The sequence below is a fragment of the Rhinolophus sinicus genome, chromosome 7 (genome assembly GCF_057876585.1).
Source record: "Rhinolophus sinicus isolate RSI-liver-muscle chromosome 7, RSI-T2T, whole genome shotgun sequence".
NCBI classification, from domain to species: domain Eukaryota; kingdom Metazoa; phylum Chordata; class Mammalia; order Chiroptera; family Rhinolophidae; genus Rhinolophus; species Rhinolophus sinicus.
The window spans coordinates 45,729,097-45,749,706 of NC_142507.1; the positions used below are offsets into that span (position 1 = coordinate 45,729,097).

Genomic DNA, 20,610 nt, shown 5'->3' on the forward strand with positions numbered 1-20,610 from the left:
CGCAGACAAACAGAAAGTTAAAAAGGCTACTCCAGGAATCTAGACCAGGAGTGGACACGTTTTATCTGTAAAGGGCCAGATGGTTATTTCAGGCCTTGTGGCCTGTTGGATCTTGGTGGCAACTACTGAACTCAGCCCCTATTGCACTAAAGCTGACTTGGACCCAGGCAATAAACATGTAAAACTCGGAGCCTGCGGCGCTCCAGCGGATCTGGCCTGCAGGCCAATCCTTCAGACTCAGTAATCAGAAGCATGAACTGGAAAAGGATTCACACTCAAAAGATACTAGAAGATAAAACACAGAAGTTTGAGTAATTAAAAATGACGGATCAGGGTGAAGACGGAGCCCCAGAAAAATTCCAAACCCCAACTTGAGCACTCCAGCTACTCACTGACTAGGAAAGGCAAGAGAAGGGGCAAGGCTGGGTCAAGAGAGGGCAGCTCACGGTCTGGTCACCTTCCACTCACCAAGCCGGAGGGAGGTCTGTGGGGCAGGATTCCCAGACCACAGGAAGGCTCGGCAGGTCACGTGACAATAGGTGGAGACACAATCTTCTTACAGGTAGGGGGGTGATCAAGAAAAGTAATACATATTTAAATCTACCTGACTCCAAAGCTCATGCCTTATGTTGATGAGATTTGTTGGTTTTGCTACTGGCATAAATAAAAGATACGGGTATATCCACATACCTATATATTACACGCCTCCATCAATCGATCCATCGATCTCATTTGGATTACATACATATATGTTATTCCTCAAGTAACTTCATTTAATATATTTTCTTTTTTTGTAGAAGAGAAACTTTTGTTTTTTATTAAAACACTTATATTACAAAGCTAGTAACAAAAAACCAACTCTTTCCAGCCTCAGCCTTCCTTAACCTTAATGCCTCCTTCCTAGTTATTTCTTCCTTGTTATTTCTCAATAAAGTATGTAGAGTGCTTTCTTCAATTTTAGATGCTATGCATTCACTTCTTACTGGCGAAGAGGAGGTGGCTTTCTTACTTAGCTTTTCTGTGCCTCAGTTCCTTCCCCTATAAAATTGGAATGATAATAAAGGTACCTCATAGGGCTGATGTAAGGATCAACTGAGAGACAGAGACAGAGACAGAGACAGAGACAGAGAGAGAGAGAGAGAGAGAGAGAGAGAGAGAGGCTTAGAATGCAACACACACACTACATGCTAATTATTAATGATTATTATTATTACTATTACCCCACCAAACACACATACACCCTCTGAACTACAGTTTTCCTCCGTACAGTTTTATCACAATTTTACTCAAATCCATGTTTGATGTTTTGAGTGTTATTAATTACATAAATATTGTTCCCGGCTAAGCCAAGTAGTAAACATGATTACATTTCCTTTCTTAGAAATTGTGTCTGTCCTAGAATTCTAATTGCCTCATTTTTTCATTCACTTAATTTTCTCCATACCTATTTATAATTCATCTTAAAACTCCCTAGAAATGTTACAAATCTGCTCACAATGTGCTCAGACACAACAAGGGCTAGTTTCTTTTTCCCCCCTGAAGCTATCTATACCACAGTTTCCTGCTCCATTCTGGTCGGGTTGTTTTGCAGTCCTGATAGAAACTGTCATCCTGGGACATCTCTTCATTGTCCTAGAATTCCCTTTACCTCTCTGTGTTGGCTCTCCTCCTTCTTGAAATTATGGATTGCTCCGAAAGTTTACTCATTGTAATCCAGTATTTGTCCTCCCCTGCTTTCTGAGCGAGGGGACATGGGTGATACATGTTTTTGAGACTTTGAAGGTCTGACTATACCTTCACATGGAGCCTGTACACTTGGTTAATAGCTAGGCTAGGCATAGAATTTTATGTTGGAAGTCATTTTCTCCCAGAACTTCGAAGGTTCCATGGTCTTCTGGCTTCCAGATGAGCTAGAAGTTGCTACTGAGAGGCCCGATGTCATTGACTCCCAATATTTTGTATATGATCTGTTTTGATCCTTCCCTCTATTCCTCGCTTAACTCAAGCTCTAATTCCAAATGTCCGTGTGTGTGTGTGTGTGTGTGTGTGTGTGTGTGTGTGTGTGTCTCCCCCTGGTTCCTAACACAGGGCTCCTGAAACCCTTTATAATTTCCTGGGTGTTATCAGTGTCTTCTGTTTTGTTCTAATGAGGTGACTCTGGGTGGGTTCCTGGATGGCTCCTGGGTGAGGACTCGTCACCAGAAAGAACAAGCTGTGATTAGATGCTTGGAATATTCATCCCTGCCACCCATTCTCTCAAGGGAGAGGGACTGAAAATGGAGTTAATGATCGATCACGCCAGTATGAGGAAGCCACCATAAAAATCCCAACAGTACGGGGCTTGGAGGGCTTCCAGGTTCATGAGCACATCCACACTGGGAGGGTGATGTACCCCACTCCAGGGGAGCAGAAGCTCCCACAGTGGGGACCCTCCCAGACCTCGCTCTCTGCCTCTGGTTGTTCATCTATATTCTTTATCATATCCTTTAATTAACTGGTAAATGTAAGTGTTTCCCTGAGTTCTGTGAGCCACTCTAGCAAATTAATCAAACCTGGGGTGGGGGGGTCATGAGAACTTCCGATTTGTAGTCGGGTCGGACAGAAGTGGTGGAACCTCAGGACCTACGACTTGCAATTGGCACATGAAGTAGGGTGGGAGCAGTCTTTTGAGATGCAGCCCTTAACCTGTGGGATCTGACACTATCTCCAGGTAGACAGTGTCAGAATCGAGTTAAATTTGTAGGCTACCCACCTGGCACTGCAGAGAACTGCTTGGTGTGGGGAAAAACCTTCCACACATTTGGTGATCAGAAGTGAAGTGTTGTGTGTGAGCAGGAAAAAGAGGCTCACAGGAAAAACACATGAGGAGACTGAACTGAGTTTTTCTAAATTTTAGTTCTGAAATTTCATGATAATGTTTCTTACTATAGGTACTGAGCACTGAAAAGATCCTTTTAACCTGGAAATGTGTGTATGCCAGTTCTGGGAAAACTTTTTGTATTACTTAGTAATTTCTCCCCCACATGTGTTTCCTTTTTCTGGAACACTTATTGGATGCCAGCCTTCCTGCATGAAATGTACTCACTTTTCTATGTCCCCCCCCCCTTGCTCTTTTGTACTATGTTTTTGGAAAATGCCTCAACTTTATCTTCCCATTTTTCAAATGAATTTATTCAGGTTGTTTTTATTTTCTGGGTCTCTTACTTTTTTCACCTATAACCCTTTAAAAAAAAATAGTATTCAGGGGGTGACATAAGCATCATGGCGAAGTGAGAAAACTCTTGGTTTCTCCCCTTCAAGTTACAACAAGTTGGACAACTATAATTCACCAAGAATTTCCTGCACAACACACAAACATATCTGAGAGATCTGTGCACTGAGACATCTCACGGTGGGTGTGTGGCGTGAGCAGCAGATGTGGGATTGGGGAAGGATAGAGACAGGAGCCACAGGTACAGTCCCGCGTTGGCAGCGACCCTGATGACACGGGAACAGTGGAGGGTTGGGTTGCAGCCCTTACTCGGCAGCCCACAGAGGGCTGGAGGGGTAGAGGCAGCATGCCAGCCCGAGAGGCTGGTACACATTGCTGCTCAGACCGGTGACGAGAGCAGAGACATGGTGCAAAGGGGTGGCAGCCACGAGCTGGCAGCTGTCATTACCAGGGAAATTACAAAGCCGCAGATGCACGAAACCTGACTCCCACTCACCCTCCCGTTGCCAACCTGGCTCCAGCTGACACAGTAGCAGCAGAGGTGTCAGGTTACAGCCCTCCCTCAGTAGCACAGAGAGGCCAGAGGGGCAGAAGCAACACTCCAGCCTGAGTGGTCAGTGCACATAGCAGCTAAACCCAGTAGAGAAAAAGCCGCTGATGTGGGAACCCACCTCCTTGCACCCACCCCTCCCACACCCATCACAGCTGAATCCTGTAGAGGCAGCTGGGACACTTCAGATAGTACAGGGTGGCTGGCAGCCTCTGGTTGCAGGGAGGCAGCGCCAGGAACTCACAGGTCCGGAGCCCCATCAATGGCCACATCCCACCACCGGTGTGGTGCCCGGAGACCTAGGCAACCCAGTCAGAGAGTGGATGCCCATCTCCTCAGAGAATATGGGGGCATTTTCCATGGCCAAGGTGACAATGCCCCACCGAGATCCTGGAAGTACCAGTAGTGCAAGTGAGAGAAAACAAAAACTTGTGCTATAGCCCCATCTACTGGAAGACAAAATAAAAACCTATACTTATCAACCTGGTGAATTGTTAAAAGCAAAACAGTACCTTAAAAAGATTTCAAAACCTCAAATGCCCAGGTAGAGAAAACAATCCATCTAGTACCACAAATAACCAAGGTAATAAGGTAGCTCAGAAAGATGAAAAGTTTCCAGAAAACAAACTCAAAGACATGGAAGACTGATTTAAATGACAGAGAATTCAAGACGGCAGTTCTGAAAAAATTTAACAAGATGCAAGAAAACTCAGAAAGGCAGTTCAGTGAGCTCAAGAATAATACCAACAAACAAAAGGAGTCTTTTACCAAAGAGATCGAAACTATAAAAAGAAAACCACACAGAAATTCTGGAGCTGAACAACTCAATAAATGAGGCAAAGAATGAATTATAGAGCTTAGGAAATGGAGTGGACCAGATGGAAGAAAGAATTGGTGATCTTGGAGGTAAAAATCTAGAAATGACTCAGGTGGAAGGAGAGAATTGAGAGTTTTAAAAAATGAAAGAACTCTACAAGAACTACCTGACTCCGTTAGAAAAGCAACATAAGAATATTGGCTATACCAGAAAGAGAAAAGAAGGAGAAGGGAACAGAGAGCCTATTCAAACAAATAATCAATGGAAATTTCCCAAACCTATGGAAAAAGCTGGACCCTCGAGTCCAAGAAGCTAACAGAACACCCAATTATCTCAATGCAAAAAGACCTTCTCCAAGACACATTATATTAAAACTGTCAAAAGTTAATGACAAAGAAAGACTTCTCAACGCAGCCAGGGGAAAAAAAGACTAACCTATAAAGGAAACCCCATTAGATTATCATCAGATTTTTCAGCAGAAACCCTGTTACAAGCTAGGGGAGAGTAGAATCAAATATTCAAAATATTGAAAGAGAGAAATCACCAGCCAAGAGTAATATATCTGGCAAAGTTATCCTTTAGATATGGAGAAATAAAGGCTTTTCCAGAGAAACAGTAGCTGAGGGAATTTACCACAAGACCTGCATTACAAGAAATGTTTAAAGGAGCTCTTCCACCTGAAACAAAAAGGCAAAAGGATACAAAACTGTAAGATGACAAAACACAGACATAAGCAGGAAATTGCAACTCTATTTCAGAACAGGGCATTAAACACTTACATATAACAAAGGTTAAAGGGGGTAAAAGCATTTTTTAAAAAGACAATTAATTACTGCAATTTGGAAAGGCGTACTGCACAAAGAGGGATAATTTGTGACAACTAAAACGTAAAAGGGGAGGGGAAAAGGGACTGAACTTGCACAGGTGAATGAAGATGCAATCAGAAGAGAAAGGACTATTATACTATGGAACTATTTTTTACATAAACATAATGGTAACCACAAAAGAAAAATCTAGAACTGAGACACATAACATAAAAAAAGAAGAAACAAGGGGGAAAAATCATAGATTACCACCAAACTAAAATAGCAGAGAGAAACACAGGACACAAGGCAACCAGAAAACAAAAGATAAAATGGCTATAGAAAGTCCTCATATATCAATAATCATCCTAAATGTAAATGAACTGAATTCACCAATTAAATGGCATGGAGTAACAAATAGATTAAAAAATAAGACCCAACTATATGTTGCCTTCAGGAAACCTACCTCAGTTACAAAGACAAAAATAGACTCAAAGTGAAGAGGTGGAAGATGATACTCCAAGCAAATGGCATGCAGAGAAATGCACATATAGCTGTACTTATATCAGACAAGAGATTTCAAGATAAAAATGGTAACAAGGGACAAAGACAGACATTTTATAATGATAAAGGGGACACTATATCAGAGACATAACACATCAATATATAAGCACTCAACCTGGGAGCACCAAAATATACAAAGCAATTATTAACAAAAATAAAGGGAGAAACTGACAAAAATACAATTATAGTAGGAAACCTAAATACTCCATTGACAGCAATGGATAGACTCTTCTCAAGTGCACATGGAACGTTCTCTCAAGGATAAACAATACGTACTAGGACACAAAACCAGTCTCAATACATTTTAGAAGATTGAAATCATACCGGACATATTTTTGGAGCAAAACAGTATCAAAGCAGAAATTAACTACAAGAAGAAAGCTGGAAAAACAACAAACATGCGGAGACTAACAACATGTTCTTCAACAACTACCGTGCAAGAAATAAAAGACCAAAAGCTATATAGACAAATGAGAATGACAATACAACATATCAAAATTTAGGGGATACAGCAAAAGCGGTACTAAGTTTTAGCATTACAGGCCCACCTCAAGAAACAAGAAAAATCTCAAATAAGAAAGCTAACATTTCACTTTAAAAACTAGAAAAAGAACAAATGAAGCCCAAAGTCAGTATAAGGAAGGAAACACTCAACATTAGAACAGGATTCAATGGAATAGAGAATTAAAAGAAAATAGAAAAAATTAATGCAACGAAGAGCTGGTTCTTTCAAAGGATAACTAAAATTGACAAATCGTTGGCTAGCCTCATTCAGGATAAAAAAGACCCAAAATAAAATCAGAAATGATAAGAGAAGTTACAATGGACACCACAGGAATACAAAGGATTATAGAAGAATACTATGAAAGGCTATACACCACCAAATTTGATAACCTAGAAGAAATGAACAAATTCTTAGAAATATATAACCTTCCTAGACTGAACCATGAAGAACTGGAAAACCTCACTAGACCGATCAACAGTAAGGAAATGGAAATGGAAACAGTCATCAGAAACCTCCCCAAAACACGCAAGTCTAGGACCACATGGCTTCACTGGTGAATTCTACTGAACACTCAACCGAGATTTAACACCAATCCGTCTCAAACCCTTCCAGAAAACTGAAGAGAGGAACACTTCCTAACACATTTTATGAGGCCAACACTACCTTGATACCAAAAAGTAGTATCCAGTTCTTTAAATATATTAATTATAGCTTTAAAAATAGTTTTCTCATGATTCCTGCATCACTTGTATTTTCTCTTCCTTTTTTTTCTTTAGGTCTCAAATATTTGATGATCTTCAATTATCCATTTACACTTAAGAGAAAGGTACTAACATGCTGAATGCAAGTTCAGTGCGCAATGGATGGAGACTTTGAACAGTGAGCCTCAGGTACCCAGCCATTTCACTTCCAGTATCCTGAGGTCTTTTCCCTTTAGACAATTTCTGCAGAGATATTTATTCCAGTCTTCTGTGTGAAGATTATAAACCTGGCCATCAGACGTTGCTTAATCTCCATCATTAATACCATATTTCACCCCACTCTCATTTGTGACTGGTGTTCCAGAATCCAAAACTCCTCTGGTTCAGCCTCTTAGAGAGCAAGCTTCAATCCAATCTTCTGTCAGAGGAATATGAGGGTAACAATATGGCCATGCATAGTAAGAAAGAGGACCTGGGGACAGGCCTATAGCTCCTTATACATATACTTAAACAATCCTATTTTCACATTTTCAGTTCTACCTTGTACCTGCAGATATACCTAACGCATCTAATTCTTGAGTCTTTCAGGAATACAGGGGTTTTACACAGAGAGTTCACTTGTTTCTTACAGCCATGCCCTAATGTAGACGCTTAACTTTCTGCACTTTCCAACTTTCAAAATGGTGTTAATAGCTCTCATTTACTGTAGTCTTCGAGATCAAATGGAGATTAATGCACGTTTAAACTGTCATCTTTAATGAAGATGTCTACAGAGTCTCACCAGTCATGTACCTACCATCCAGCTTAAGAAATAAAATACAAACACACCTGAAGTTACCTCTGTGCTTACAATCAGCCCTTTTAAATTTTCTAGGTAAAAATCATTTCATTTTCAAATACTGAGTTTTGTTATTCTAATATTAGGGGGGAAATCAAAGAAAAACAAAAGAAAAATATTTTCAAAATAAAAGATAATATGAATTAGAATGTTTTGCTCATTATGCTAAATAGTAGCATAGGGGCCATTCTTGTTTTACTCATTTTTTGTGTGTGGAGGGGGCTTCATTAATGAAAATGTTAGATTTAATCTATTCTCTCAATTAAGAAATTTTAGAAGACAGTTTTCTTTGGGAATATGTATGAATTTCTTGTGTATTACAGTATGATTTCTCCTATTTTTTTTCTATTGGTGTGATTTAAGAAAGTTGCTCTATTGAGGTATAATTTACATACAATAAAATTCACCCATTTTTAGGTGTACTTTTCATTAACTATGTAGATTTCTAGTAAATTCATAGAGTGATACAAGCACCATCACATTCAAGGTTTAGAACATTTCCATCACAAAGTCATTTTTATTCATTAGTAGGATTATTTTTATTATTTTGTCTCCCACTTGACTGTAAGCTCCATGAAGAGAAACATGTTGAGTGTTTTTGCTCATTATGCAGACACAGCGCCTAGCCGACTGCCTGACATATGGTAGGTAGGAAGCCAACTAATCTTTGTTAAATGAAAAATACATAATGACTGTTTTAGTTCTAGTTTTGGCATTTCTTTCCATTCTTTACTTTGACTTATTGTGTTCTTTCATTAGATTCTTCAAATGTGAACTTAAATCACTGTAACTCTTTCTTACTAGTCAATCTAGACATTTTTTTTTATTCATATAGACATATAAAGTGGTAGTTCATCAAGTACTACTTTGGAAAAATTCCACAGGTTTTATGTCTATATTTTTATTTCTAGCCTTCAAAAATACAGGTATGATGTAGCCTCCCAAAGCCATAAAATTTTTTCAATTTTTCTACAGAATAGTATCTAAAGTTCTTAGTAAAACACTCAAGTCAGCTCCAAAATGGTTTATGACCTATCATCTCATCTACATATCTTATACTCCAATCAGGTTGGGCTATTTGCTCTTCCCTTAAACAAGTATTGTACTCTGTTTGTAAATACTTTTTCTCTTGTGCGCAGGATCTAGCAAAATGCCTTAAACATAGCTGTTCAATAAATGGTTGTGGAAGAGTTTATATCAGTCTTTACGATCCAAGATTTTTAAATTTTATATCTTTTGTAATTTCGTATTTTTATTATTAATTTCTAATTTTATTGTACTGTGATCTGATATGTTTGTTTTTTAATGTTTCTTTTTATTTTTTCTTATTTTTTTGTTTTCAAAATATTTATATTTGTGTTCTCTATTTTTAGTTGTATGAAATACTTCTTTGTATCCTATACTTTGATCAATTTTTGTCTAAGACTTAAAATATATTTAAAAAGATATCTTGGCTTTTCTGCCACCACCATTAGACCATGAAATTCACGAAGGCAAGATCCATGTCTATTTTGATGACTGTATTCTGATGACTATGTTGATACATTAGCTCAGCAAATTTTTAGAGTTGTCTTTAATTTTATTCTTTCCACTGCTACTAAATTAAGAAGTATACATTAAGGTGTTCTTCAGTAGATTACCTTATGAGACAACAATGATTAAAAATATACATAACAGATGGGGTTCAATTAAATACAGCAATAGACACTGAGTTCTTATATGAATCAAGATGTAAGAGTGAGATACAAACACAATTCCTCCCCTTGAGGCCTATGAAAAGGCAGGCACAGGTTAACAAATAACTTGATAAGGTGTACTAATAGGAAGGTACATATAAAATGGCTTGGAAATCAGAGTTGAGGAAATCTTTAAATTGGTTAAGGAAAGGAGGTAGGCAAGGAAATTCTACAGCAGGAAGTAAAACCCTTCTAAGGATAAGAAAACCAAAACCCAGACAAACTATAGTGCATGTTCAAGATCACCACCGGCCTAGAGATCACAAAAGGATCTCTGCCAGTTCTGTGCTCTTTCCATGACACCATACTCACTATCGATACTTTTTAGCAGCTCACAAAACATAACAGGAGAGGATTTAGTTACTAAACAAAATTGTAAACCCATCGCCTATTAATATTAAAAAAAAATCAAGGACTGTACAAAATTGTAAAGAGTTAGCCAAGTACCATGTGGTTAAAACAATTTTCTAGTCGATTGGCCTATAAAAAGAAGGCACCCTAAAAGTGTTGGTTAACTGTATTGCATGAGAGATATACACGTCACAGTCCAATCAATGTACTTGGCGATAAACAGAACTATTAAGTTGTATTACACTTATATACACATATTTTTTAAAATGTTAATAGCGAGTCTGCAGCAAATCTTAAAAAAAAAAAAAAAAAAAAAAAGTCCAAACACATGATTCTGGCAGCCCTTAACTCAGCACTTCCCAAAGGAAGTGAGACCCTGAATCTGTAGATTTAACTATTAAAGTCAATGGAGAGACATTGTTTTAGGGGCAGGGATAGTGTTTAGTCTTTCCCCATTTCTCGAGACCATCCAATTACATTTGCTATCAAAGCAAACTTTGCATGATTAATTTGTACCACCTTGCCCCCCCATACATGTTGACCACACAATCCTGACTTTGGAACATTACGTTATTTAATCCCACATCCCCTAATATAAATTACTAAACTGGCATTCTGAATCAACATATTAGTTTCTGGTTGCTTGTTCAGCATGAAATAACCCCAAGAATCTGCTCAGTTCTAAACAGCAATGTAGAAATAGCTTAAGAACCTGAAAAATGTAAGACCATACTCTAAACCAGTAATTGAAAAGGTGACTCAGGCCACAAGTGGATTTTATCTGGCGTGCAGGGGAAGAGGAGGAAGTGGGGGAAGAGCTCTAAAACATCTGGATATTTCACATAAAAAATGCATATTCCCAGGTTCTCTTGAAAACTCTGAAGCTTTGGCAATACTGGGGCCACATTGCCACGAAGTAAAACCGGCCAGAGCTACCCCGTTTCCCCAAAAATAAGACGTAGCTGGACCATCCCCTCTAATGCGTCTTTTGGAGCAAAACTTAATATAAAGACCCAGTCTGATATTATTTTATATTATATAAGATCCAGTCTGATATTATATTATATAAGACCCCGTCTTATATTAATTTTTGCTTCAAAAGACGCATTAGAGCTGATGGTCCGGCTACATCTTATTTTCGGGGAAACACGGTACAAAGCCATAGCTCCATTTATATGGGACATTTGGTTCTAATACATCACAAACCAACCACTCCCTTCTATTTCCCTACTGAGGCCACAGGTCAACTGTCATTTCTCATTCTGCTTGCAGTGATGTCTGCCTTATACACTTCAAAGAACAAAGAATGCCATACTTGGTGGATAAGTGCAGTTTTTTTAAAAGTACAACCCACTCTTCATATTAATGCAATAAAATAAAGCTAGAATCAAAGAAACCAATTTACCTTAATCTGAGTCTGCTCGATTGACTTTTCCCATATCTGCTGATCATATGCTCCAATCTGAAAGAGGGAGCAGGCTATTTAAATGATGCAAAGGAAATCCTTTTATTTAGGTCAAGCCTCACAAAAGTCAGAAATTATTAAATATCAATATATCTAGAAAACGTTTATGCTTCTCAGAGTTCAAATCAATTAAGAGTTTCAAGGACTGTTTCCTTGAAAATCCTAAAGTAGCTGGATTTGAAAGATTAAAAAGCAGCGTCCAAAACATTTCAAGTTAAATACTACCTTAAAAGATATTTCCACTTCTTAAGGAAAACTAGAGAGGAATAAAAGACAAGGAACAGCTCAGGTATGATTGTTGACAGTGCTATTCTGAGACTGCAGATAAGTTTCATGTCTTAAGAAAAAAAAAGTTTGATCAGAATTAAACTTTCAAAACATTTCTGGGGCACTGTGTATGCAGCCTGGAGAAGGGAGGGGACTTGAAAATCCTATTCAGGAACCTGGAACTGAGTTTGAAAGACCTACTGACCTTGTCCATCCGTTTTTCCACTTCTGTTAAGAGCTGTCATGTAAGAATACCTGGCACCACCAAGCTCAGGAGAAATTAACGTGAAATTCTTTGAAGGCGCCTGGTACAGTAAGTACGCTTTACAAATAAAAAATACTGACATTACCTTCTTTTGGTACCACGATATAGCATCTCTTCCATTTGAGGCCATCTGTGTCTCCAGCCAGAAAATGGGATTTCACTGAAAATGAAGGAAAACCAGTGGTGAGGCCAGCTGCGGAAAGGTCCCCTCCCAGTTTGGGTAGGACTCAAAAACCGCTTCTCTCAGCCTCTCCCTGAGCTGCTATTTCTTTCTCTGTTTGACAGGGAAAGACAAAACAAAACAAAAGCAAACGACAACAACAAAACTCTGGCGCAGTGGCGCCGGGAGAAGCGTCTCTGCGATAATTTTACGCGAGGGTGTTCATGGATGCGGGGAAGGGCGGGGAGGGAGGTCGCGGGAGCTGACCTGCCCCCCACCCCGCCCGCGGGTCCCCGGCGTCCGGCTCTCACCTGGTGCCCGCTGCCCGGCAGGCCGGCGGCCGGGACCTTCCTCTTCAGTGGCCCCGGCCCCGCCGTGAGGCCGGGGTCCAGGCGGCGGGCCCCGCAGGCCGCATCTTTCCCCCGAGGCGGTGACGCCGGCGGGGCCGTTACCATGGAGACCGCGGAGGCCGCCGCAGCCCGCGAGGCAGCCCTCGGCACAGCGCCCAGAGGACGCGTCTGTTGCCACAGACCCGGCGCCCTTCAAGCTCGACTTTCGGGGTCACCGGACTGACACTAAAATAAGCCAAGAATGAACTGGGAAAGAAAGGGAATAAAAAAGTGAAGGGGAGGGGCGTCTTCGCAGGCCACCTGTCGCTACGGCAACGGCAAAAAGCTTTGTGCCGGGCTGGGAAAGTCAGGTGCCGAGGCCCCAGGGCCGGGAGGCAGCGGCTTCGGAGCAGCTGGGACGCGTCCTCGCCCGGCCGGCGGTGACTCAGCCGGCGGAGACCGAGAGGAGAGCAGCCCCGCAGCCCCGGTGCAGCCCGGCCGTGGCTTCCGCTTTCCGGGTTTGGTTGCGAAGGTGGCTCCGCCCCCGGCCCTTACCCTGGAGCCTGGGTCTAGGCTCCCGGATGGAGGGGCTGGGGAGCCGCAGGGCCACCCCGGGCGGGAGCAGCTGCCCCAGATCACTGTGCAGGTCGCTTCCTCACAACTGACTTTCCCGTCCATCGACCTGAAGGAGGTCGCTCCTGATGTTCTAATAGTTGTCCGCTCATTTGTTTGGGCTTCATTATTTACTATCGGTCTTCCCCCAATGGGCTGTGGGCTCCACGAGGTCAGAGACGGGCCCAGCACGTATGTTCTCAATATCTGCTGAATGGACGAATGTTTTCATCAGTTCACTCTGGGCTGGGACGGAGGGCCTAGCAGGCTGCGGCTTAGTTGTTTCCATCCTCCCGCCCCTCAGCAGCTCTGGGACTTAGGCTTTTCGGGTGCTCAAGGGGAAGGGAGGGGATGGGCTAAACTTGGTGCAGTACCAGGGCACTTTTCCCAAATTCGGGTGGAGGAAGGTGGCAGCGGGAAGAACTGTTTCTAGGTTAAGAATTCAAGCAGGCTGATAGAGGTAAAGGAGAAAAGCACAGTTGCTCCCTAAAGTGAAGATTTAAGGACATGTTAAGATTTTAAGCCACTTTCTTCCTCCTCCTCCTCCTCTCTGTGCATATATGGGTGTATGTAGAGAGCGTTCCAAAAAAATGTATACATATTTTAAGAAGAGGAAAAACTATAAAATTGTAATACTCAATATATACCGGTAACAAAAGATGAATACAAGTCATGTTTGACTTCTGCAATTATAAGAGGTGCTCAAAGTGGTTACCATCAGCGTAATTTTAAGTTTTTTCCTTTCTTAAAATGTGTATACATTTTTTTGGCACCCCTCCCGTGTGTGTGTGTGTGTGTGTGTGTGTGTGTGTGTGTGTGTGTGCGTGTGTGTGCACGCAAGTGTGTGTAAACATAATTTGGCCATTGGTGGAATATGACCTCAATAGCCATCTCACCACAATTGAAGCAGTGACCTTGCTTGCCCAGCATGTGGCATTTGGGTCAGGTAAAGGTAATCACAGATCATGGTTACTAGATACCACTTCAGAAAGCCTGAGGAGTATGTTCTAAATGTTTTACAGACATTTCGTATCATTGGCTTCAGGTGGAAGTTATCCCATCTTACTGAGGAGGAAAATCCAGTTCGAGAAGGTAAGTGTAACTCCCACAGAATGAATTTAAAATTATTTCACCCAGGCTTATTTTTGTATTGCACACATTGGCAGTAGTTTCCTTTCTGCTTTTGCTTTCCAACTGCTTTTCCCCTCCTTAAAGCTAAGTTTTGGGTTTCAAGACAAATGGACAACTTAAAAAAAAAAAGAGCCAGAGGGTAAGGGGGGTGGGGGGTGGGGGGTGGGGGGTGGGAGATGTGGGTAAGGGGGATCGAATATATGGTGATGGAAGGAGAACTGACTCTGGGTGATGAACACACAACGGGATTTATAGATGATGTAATACAGAATTGTACACCTGAAATCTATGTAATTTTACTAACAACTGTCACCTCAATAAATTTAATAAAAAAAAAAAAAAAAAAAAAAAAAAAAAGAGTAAGACAAACGAAGTCTTTTTGTTTTATCTAAAAGTTTGCTTTAAGACGTAAATTACATTAATAGCAAAAACATTTTACTTCATTGCTTAGTGTTCAAATGAGGCATTGGGGGCAGTTTGTGGAAGAACAGAAATCAGGTCAATTGGTAGGGAAGAGCAGTTAAGTAGCAAATCATCTTTCAGGAGCCTCTTTCCAAACTTTCCCAAGTGCTTCCTAAGGCTGCCACTGAAGAAAGCATGGTTTTGAACCCAGAATTGCACTCAAATTCCTGCTCCCACTAACAAACTATGTGATCTTAGGCAAATTTTCAACCTAACAAGCCAGTTTTCTCACCTGTGTTCTGCAGACTGTCTTGTTACCTTTCTAATAAATGTTGTGAGGATTAAAGGAGATACCCTCATATTAAGTGTCTGGCCCACTGCAGTTACTCAGAAAACATTAGTTCCTTTCCTTTTCCTTTACTAATTGGAACCAAGGGCTATCAGTGCTTAGGACAGTTCCCTCAATTAAAAAGAGTTCAAATAAAATCTGATGAGGAAAAACAATCCATTGCATTGTCACAATATATCAACGACATCTGAAAACTCTACACACCACCTTCATTAGCTAACACTGAATGCATGCACTTTCAAAAATATCAATATCGTCAGAAGAAAATTTAAGATTATCCTAAGTAGATATAAACCAATTTAAGCAGCAGGAGACATAATTGCCTCAAATGCCAAAGATGTGTGTGTTTTCTTCCCCCAAAACTTAGTCGCACCTCAACATGGACGGAATTTTCCCCAGATTATTCATGACCTTTTTTTTTAGGAAAGAAGAGTCACAGGATTTTCTAAAATACTAGAAAATAATAGGGGATATATTAGGAAGGAAGTAATACTTTAAAAACAGGTTTTAGGAGATCAAATATATGGTGATGGAAGGAGAACTGACTCTGGGTGGTGAACACACAATGTGATTTATAGATGATTTAATACAGAATTGTACACCTGAAATCTATGTAACTTTGCTAACAATTGTCACCCCAATGAAGTTTAATTAAAAAAAAAAAACAGGTTTAAAGTAGCTAGATCCTCATGTGCTATTCATTTTGTCATGACACATCAGGAAAGGACAAATCAGACTTTGTTTATTAAAAAAATACTTTACAGGAAAAAAAAAAAAAACCTCTATGCATTCCATTGTCCTATTTTACAAAGAAATAGCTTAACAATTTAACACACTTAGACAGCTACAAAAAAGCACTGTGTTAAAAGATTATTCACACAAATTTAGATTTAAGACTATTCATTAAAAACCTTTTTAAAACACTTGTTAATGTCAATAAACAAACTAAGGCCACACAACGCAAATAGTCCACCAGGCAAATTATACGTTTCATCTATATGCAAAGACCTCTTAGATAAATTAAAGCCACAGGAAAAAAAGTCTTAGCTGCCAATCAAAATGGAGTTTAGTCACAAAAAACACTATTACATGAAAATTTACATGTGATAGAAGTAGTACATAAGTATTTCTTTAGAGAGAATTGAAAAGTGCTATATTAAGAGACAGTGGTCTCAACTTACATGCACAAGTGGATTCTAAAACAATGTATGAGGAAAATGGAAGGCCATAATATTTATGGAGAGATACTTGCTTTTAAAGCAACAGACTTTCAGGATGAGGATGGGTCCCTTATATGCTAAAGAAAAACACATCTTACACATTTCCTCTACTTACTGCATGACCAATAAATACAGCTACAACCTGTTTAAAAAAAAACCAAAAACAACTTAGCAGAAATATGAACCTTTGACATGTATGTACTAGTGAAAGGTTCTTTTCTTAAAAACCTGTTAACAATGATAAAACAGATTTATTAAAAAGATACAAACTCAATTATCCTGAAGGTATAAACACAAATAAACTTTTAATGGCAAATACAGATGAAAATATAATGGGCTAATATTAATGGTCAAGAATATATTCACTAAGGGTTTTCTTGAATTTTAGAGTCTTGTTCCTAAATTAATTTTCATTCTAGAGAATATTTATAGAGGGAAAGGCAATAAGCACAAGATTCTCCAGTCATTAAGTGTGAACTTTATGCCTATTAAGACTGATGCAAGACATCTAAGGTTTAGTAAAGAATTTTATTTAATAAGCTCCTTTTTCCTACTACAAGAGCTTGTAATATTAGTCAACTGATATTCTAACTATCTAAGGGGAAAGGGCACCTTTCAAAAGTCTTTCATTAAAAATAATAAAGTACCAGTGAAACAAATGGTAAGTGCCAAATAAGCAAATTAAAAGTACAATGAAACCTAGGTATTCATTTTTAAAGAGTTAAAACTTTGAAGGGGGAAACTCACAGGTAGGGTTTTATTATTATTGCTTTATGAATTTGGAATACCTTTTTGAATTGTAATCCTACTCCTAGCATACCTCGGTATAATTACAGAATGACTTCTGGGGCAAGGGGAAGACTTTGATCCTTATTAATAAATACCATAAAATCACTCTAGTGACTAAGTTAGGAGTAGTCGTTTATTGGGTCCTTTCCATCAGCACATTTAAAAATATGTGCTCCACAAAATACTAAAACTTACAGTCACTTCTGCAAGTAATCTCAAAAAGTTGGCACAATGGATAATATACCAAAAAAGGAAGATCAGCCTCAATTTCAGTTATAACTTCACTGCCATCACTACTTTACAAATCAGAAGAGCCTGCCTGCTCCATGCCTCACTCCACCAAACCAAATAATTTAGAAAAGTTGCAATCATTTGTATCATTCAACTAGGATACAGCTTTGAAAGCAGGAAGAAACTCAAAACTTGGGCTTTTATATTCATCAGTCTTTAAAGCATGCTATTAAAATCTAATACTCACTCACATAGGACATTTAGAGTTTCCAGATACATTACTAGCTAAATATTTCTCTCTCCATCCTATTGCAATACTAACATACAATGAATTTATTAGTACATGATTTTAAACATTTTTATACTCTTTTAATGTGTTTCTATTGGAGGTGAGGGTAGAATGTTTTATTAAAGGAAAATGGGGATTTGCTTTTGATTGTAGGTCTTTGCAGATCCGCTGGTTCCTGAGTGATTATACACAGTGCTGGCTGTCAGGAGACAGTCTCCTTATTTATTAGCAATGACCAGCTTAGATGACAGATGGCATCTGCTGGATGGCAAGTGGGAGATGGGGAAATCGGATCTTGGAAGACAAGAAAAATAAAGTTTTTGCTTTAGCAACCTTGTTGTTCATGATTATTTTAAAAAGCAAATGTTGCCTGAGAAGAATTTTACTTTGCACAGCCTAGTAAAGCTCTAAGAAATTCTTCTGGACACAAAGACAAAAACCAGAAATAACCCAAGCCCACATACTTTGTGATTATCCCCCCTCCCCCACCCCATAACAACAGAAAAAATCCTTAAAGGCAGGTCCCTTAAAAACTAGTCTTGATAAACTAGAATTTACCCTAGAATTTATATCCCAAATTTAAAAACACCCTTGCAATAATCACATTACTTTTCATACCATTCTAATTACCTTATTTACAAAGATAACTAAAACCACCATCACTTCCAATTCATAAATGGTTTACATTGAAATGTTTCTCTATTTGTCTTTATGCTTTTTAACAGAGAATACATACATATACATATATATATAAGGAATAATACAGATTCTAACTAATCACTGCAGTATTTGCTGATGGTTACTTTTCTATCGGTTTACACAGTGACCTCTATACTTTGCTAATATGCAATTAACTACACAACAATATTGCACAAAGTAATATTTATATAAGATTTAACCTATTTCAGAATATTTTAGAGAAAATTCATATTTGATATTTCAAAAGATGCAGCTACGTTTTCATGGTGACAGACACAATAAAGCAGCATCTTTTTTTGCCTACATTAATGTAAATATTCCAAATCTCACCCTCCAGGAAAAAAAAAAATCTCCAAATTGCACTATAACCAGGTAGATATAAGAATCTGGCCTTAGGTGTGGGGAGTACTCTTCCTTTAATAAACAAAGGGGCTACTATATTATTAACTAAGGGCAAGTGAAGTGTGTATCACATTAACATTCTAAAATAATAGAAAGTTAAGACTACACTAGCTATATGAACTGTGCCTGTCTGAAAAGAAATTGAAGTACTCAGGCACTAAGCATTGGGCTACTGAAACTCTAGGATGAAATCGAGTGCTATATTCTTTATCAGAAAGTAGCAACACAGTAATAGTACATAAAACCCAGGTATATTCACCAGTTAAACTGTGAATTGAAGTGCCTTAACACTTGATCTTTATCATGAAGAGATTGATGCCAGTTGACAACATGAGTTTTCCCTAAGTTTCATGCACAAAATATGGCAGCCTCATCAGAAAGATTGATCTCATTCTCTAATTTCGATAGTCATGATTGGTTTTGGAAGCAAAAGTATCCACACAAAATGTGAGGATGCCAGGAAGCTGAACAATAGAGTATCATGTCAACATTATCGCTTTTACTCAAAATATCTTCCATACTTACAGTGTATTCTAGAAAGATTAATGAACCATGGATAATGAATGACCAAGGACTATTCATCTTTAGATATTTTTAACTGAAATATCCACTGGGTTTTAAATAAGATATATATATTTTTTAAAAAAGAAGACAGTTTGGATCAGAAAGTGCTGTGCTTTCTCTTTTGTTAAGAAATCAGAGAGCCACTGAATTTTCCTTAGAAACTACCTGTTCTTTATGGTTGGAACTAAAAAACTTGCCCACATACAAGATGCAGGAACTCTTTCCTGCAGCCTATGCCATTTTTACTGTAGAAATTGAATCTGTGCCATAAAAACACAGTACTAACCCATAAATCTGATCTTCTATCATAAAAACAGCAAATATGGCAAGCGACAAGGCAAGATAAAATTAAGGGAAGTGAAGAATTTGCCAAATAAGAATCTGTTATTCCAGAGAGTTCTCATTTTGATTTAAAGAAGAGATTGAATTGTTACCTCACACCTTAAAACAGAAAGTAGCAGCAGACCCACTATTACGTACTGTACTAACGGGATAAGATACAACTCTTAGCTTTGCATAATCTGTATAAAAAAGATATGCTTGACATTTGTGGAATGTCATTTCTCTTTATAGAATTATAGGCAAGATTTCTCCAATAAAACTTAACTTAAGCCAGTTATAAAACTATAACTTCACATCAAAATTTAAAAAAGTTAAAAAATGTGTTTGGATATGTACATATCACACAGGAGTGCTTGAATGTTCCTGCAGGTTGTGTTGCTGGTCAGAGTCCAGTCTACTTTCCACCTTTAAAACTGGAATAGGCTGAGTCATCTGATCTTGCTGTAGATTCAGTTCTGATGAAGGTGGGAAGGACGATGAAGCAGTTGTCAAAAGCTGCATCTCTGTGCACGTTTCTTCAGGTTCAGTTTTTATCCTCACACACTGGGGGTCAACTTCTAATTCTCGTTTTACAGTTAAATCACAGTCCATGTTAGAACTGCTTTCCGTGTTCTGAGTGGCTTCCACAACAGGGTGGTACTGTTTAAGCCTTATATGCCAGGCTAAGCTGCACACTGCTGACACCGTTTTGAACTGATGAATGACATTTCTAGGGATGAAGTAGATGTCATTGTCGCAGAGCTGAATTCGAGCGTAACGAATGCCTTCCCGCCTCATTTGGTTCAGTTTCGCTTCATCCACCCACTGTACACACTGAAGAGAGGGAAAAAGTTGCATGAGACTTTAAAATACGTAATAATTCAGTCAAATAAAATATTATCATTAGCACAGGAAAACAGTCAGGCCTAATTAAAGCTTAGCAATATTAAATGATATACAACTTTCTAAAATTTCCTGTAATGCCTGACAAATATCTTTCCTATTTTACTACCTCTCTAGTAACAAAGGGCAGGTTAAA

At 38.9% G+C, this 20,610-nt stretch overlaps 3 protein-coding genes across 4 annotated transcripts in view; 1 reads left to right on the forward strand and 2 right to left on the reverse strand.

Moving 5' to 3' along the window:
- The window catches only part of PHTF1 (putative homeodomain transcription factor 1), a 44,183-nt gene extending 31,125 nt beyond the window's left edge, over nucleotides 1-13,058 (reverse strand). The window contains exons 1-3 of one of the 2 annotated variants that reach the window (XM_019730380.3): nucleotides 12,545-13,058; nucleotides 12,159-12,233; nucleotides 11,482-11,538 (exon numbers count right to left, since the gene is read on the reverse strand). In XM_019730380.3, coding sequence (XP_019585939.3) covers nucleotides 11,482-11,538; nucleotides 12,159-12,203 — 102 coding nt within the window. In that variant the 5' untranslated portion in view covers nucleotides 12,204-12,233; nucleotides 12,545-13,058. The remainder of the gene's footprint in view (nucleotides 1-11,481; nucleotides 11,539-12,158; nucleotides 12,234-12,544) is intronic. The other variant, XM_019730381.3, reaches the window with a different exon arrangement.
- On the forward strand, nucleotides 12,462-17,874 carry LOC109446711 (uncharacterized). The gene is made up of 4 exons (XM_088799317.1): nucleotides 12,462-12,749; nucleotides 12,879-13,346; nucleotides 14,197-14,266; nucleotides 17,739-17,874. The coding sequence occupies exons 1-4, from the start codon at nucleotides 12,462-12,464 to the stop codon at nucleotides 17,762-17,764; spliced, it is 852 nt and encodes a 283-aa protein (XP_088655443.1). The 3' UTR covers nucleotides 17,765-17,874.
- The window catches only part of RSBN1 (round spermatid basic protein 1), a 43,628-nt gene continuing 38,794 nt past the window's right edge, over nucleotides 15,777-20,610 (reverse strand). Inside the window, exon 7 of the mRNA XM_019730377.3 lies at nucleotides 15,777-20,405. Within this exon, the coding sequence (XP_019585936.2) occupies nucleotides 19,932-20,405 (474 nt within the window). The 3' untranslated portion in view covers nucleotides 15,777-19,931. The remainder of the gene's footprint in view (nucleotides 20,406-20,610) is intronic.

Coding starts and splice junctions, on each gene's coding strand:
- LOC109446711 (XM_088799317.1), top strand. CDS start 12,462: ATGCGGGGAAGGGCGGGGAGGGAGGTCGCGGGAGCTGACCTGCCCCCC. Junction 13,347..14,196: donor TGGGCTGTGGGCTCCACGAG/GTCAGAGACGGG, acceptor AATGTTTTACAG/ACATTTCGTATCATTGGCTT. Junction 14,267..17,738: donor GGAAAATCCAGTTCGAGAAG/GTAAGTGTAACT, acceptor TTTTGATTGTAG/GTCTTTGCAGATCCGCTGGT.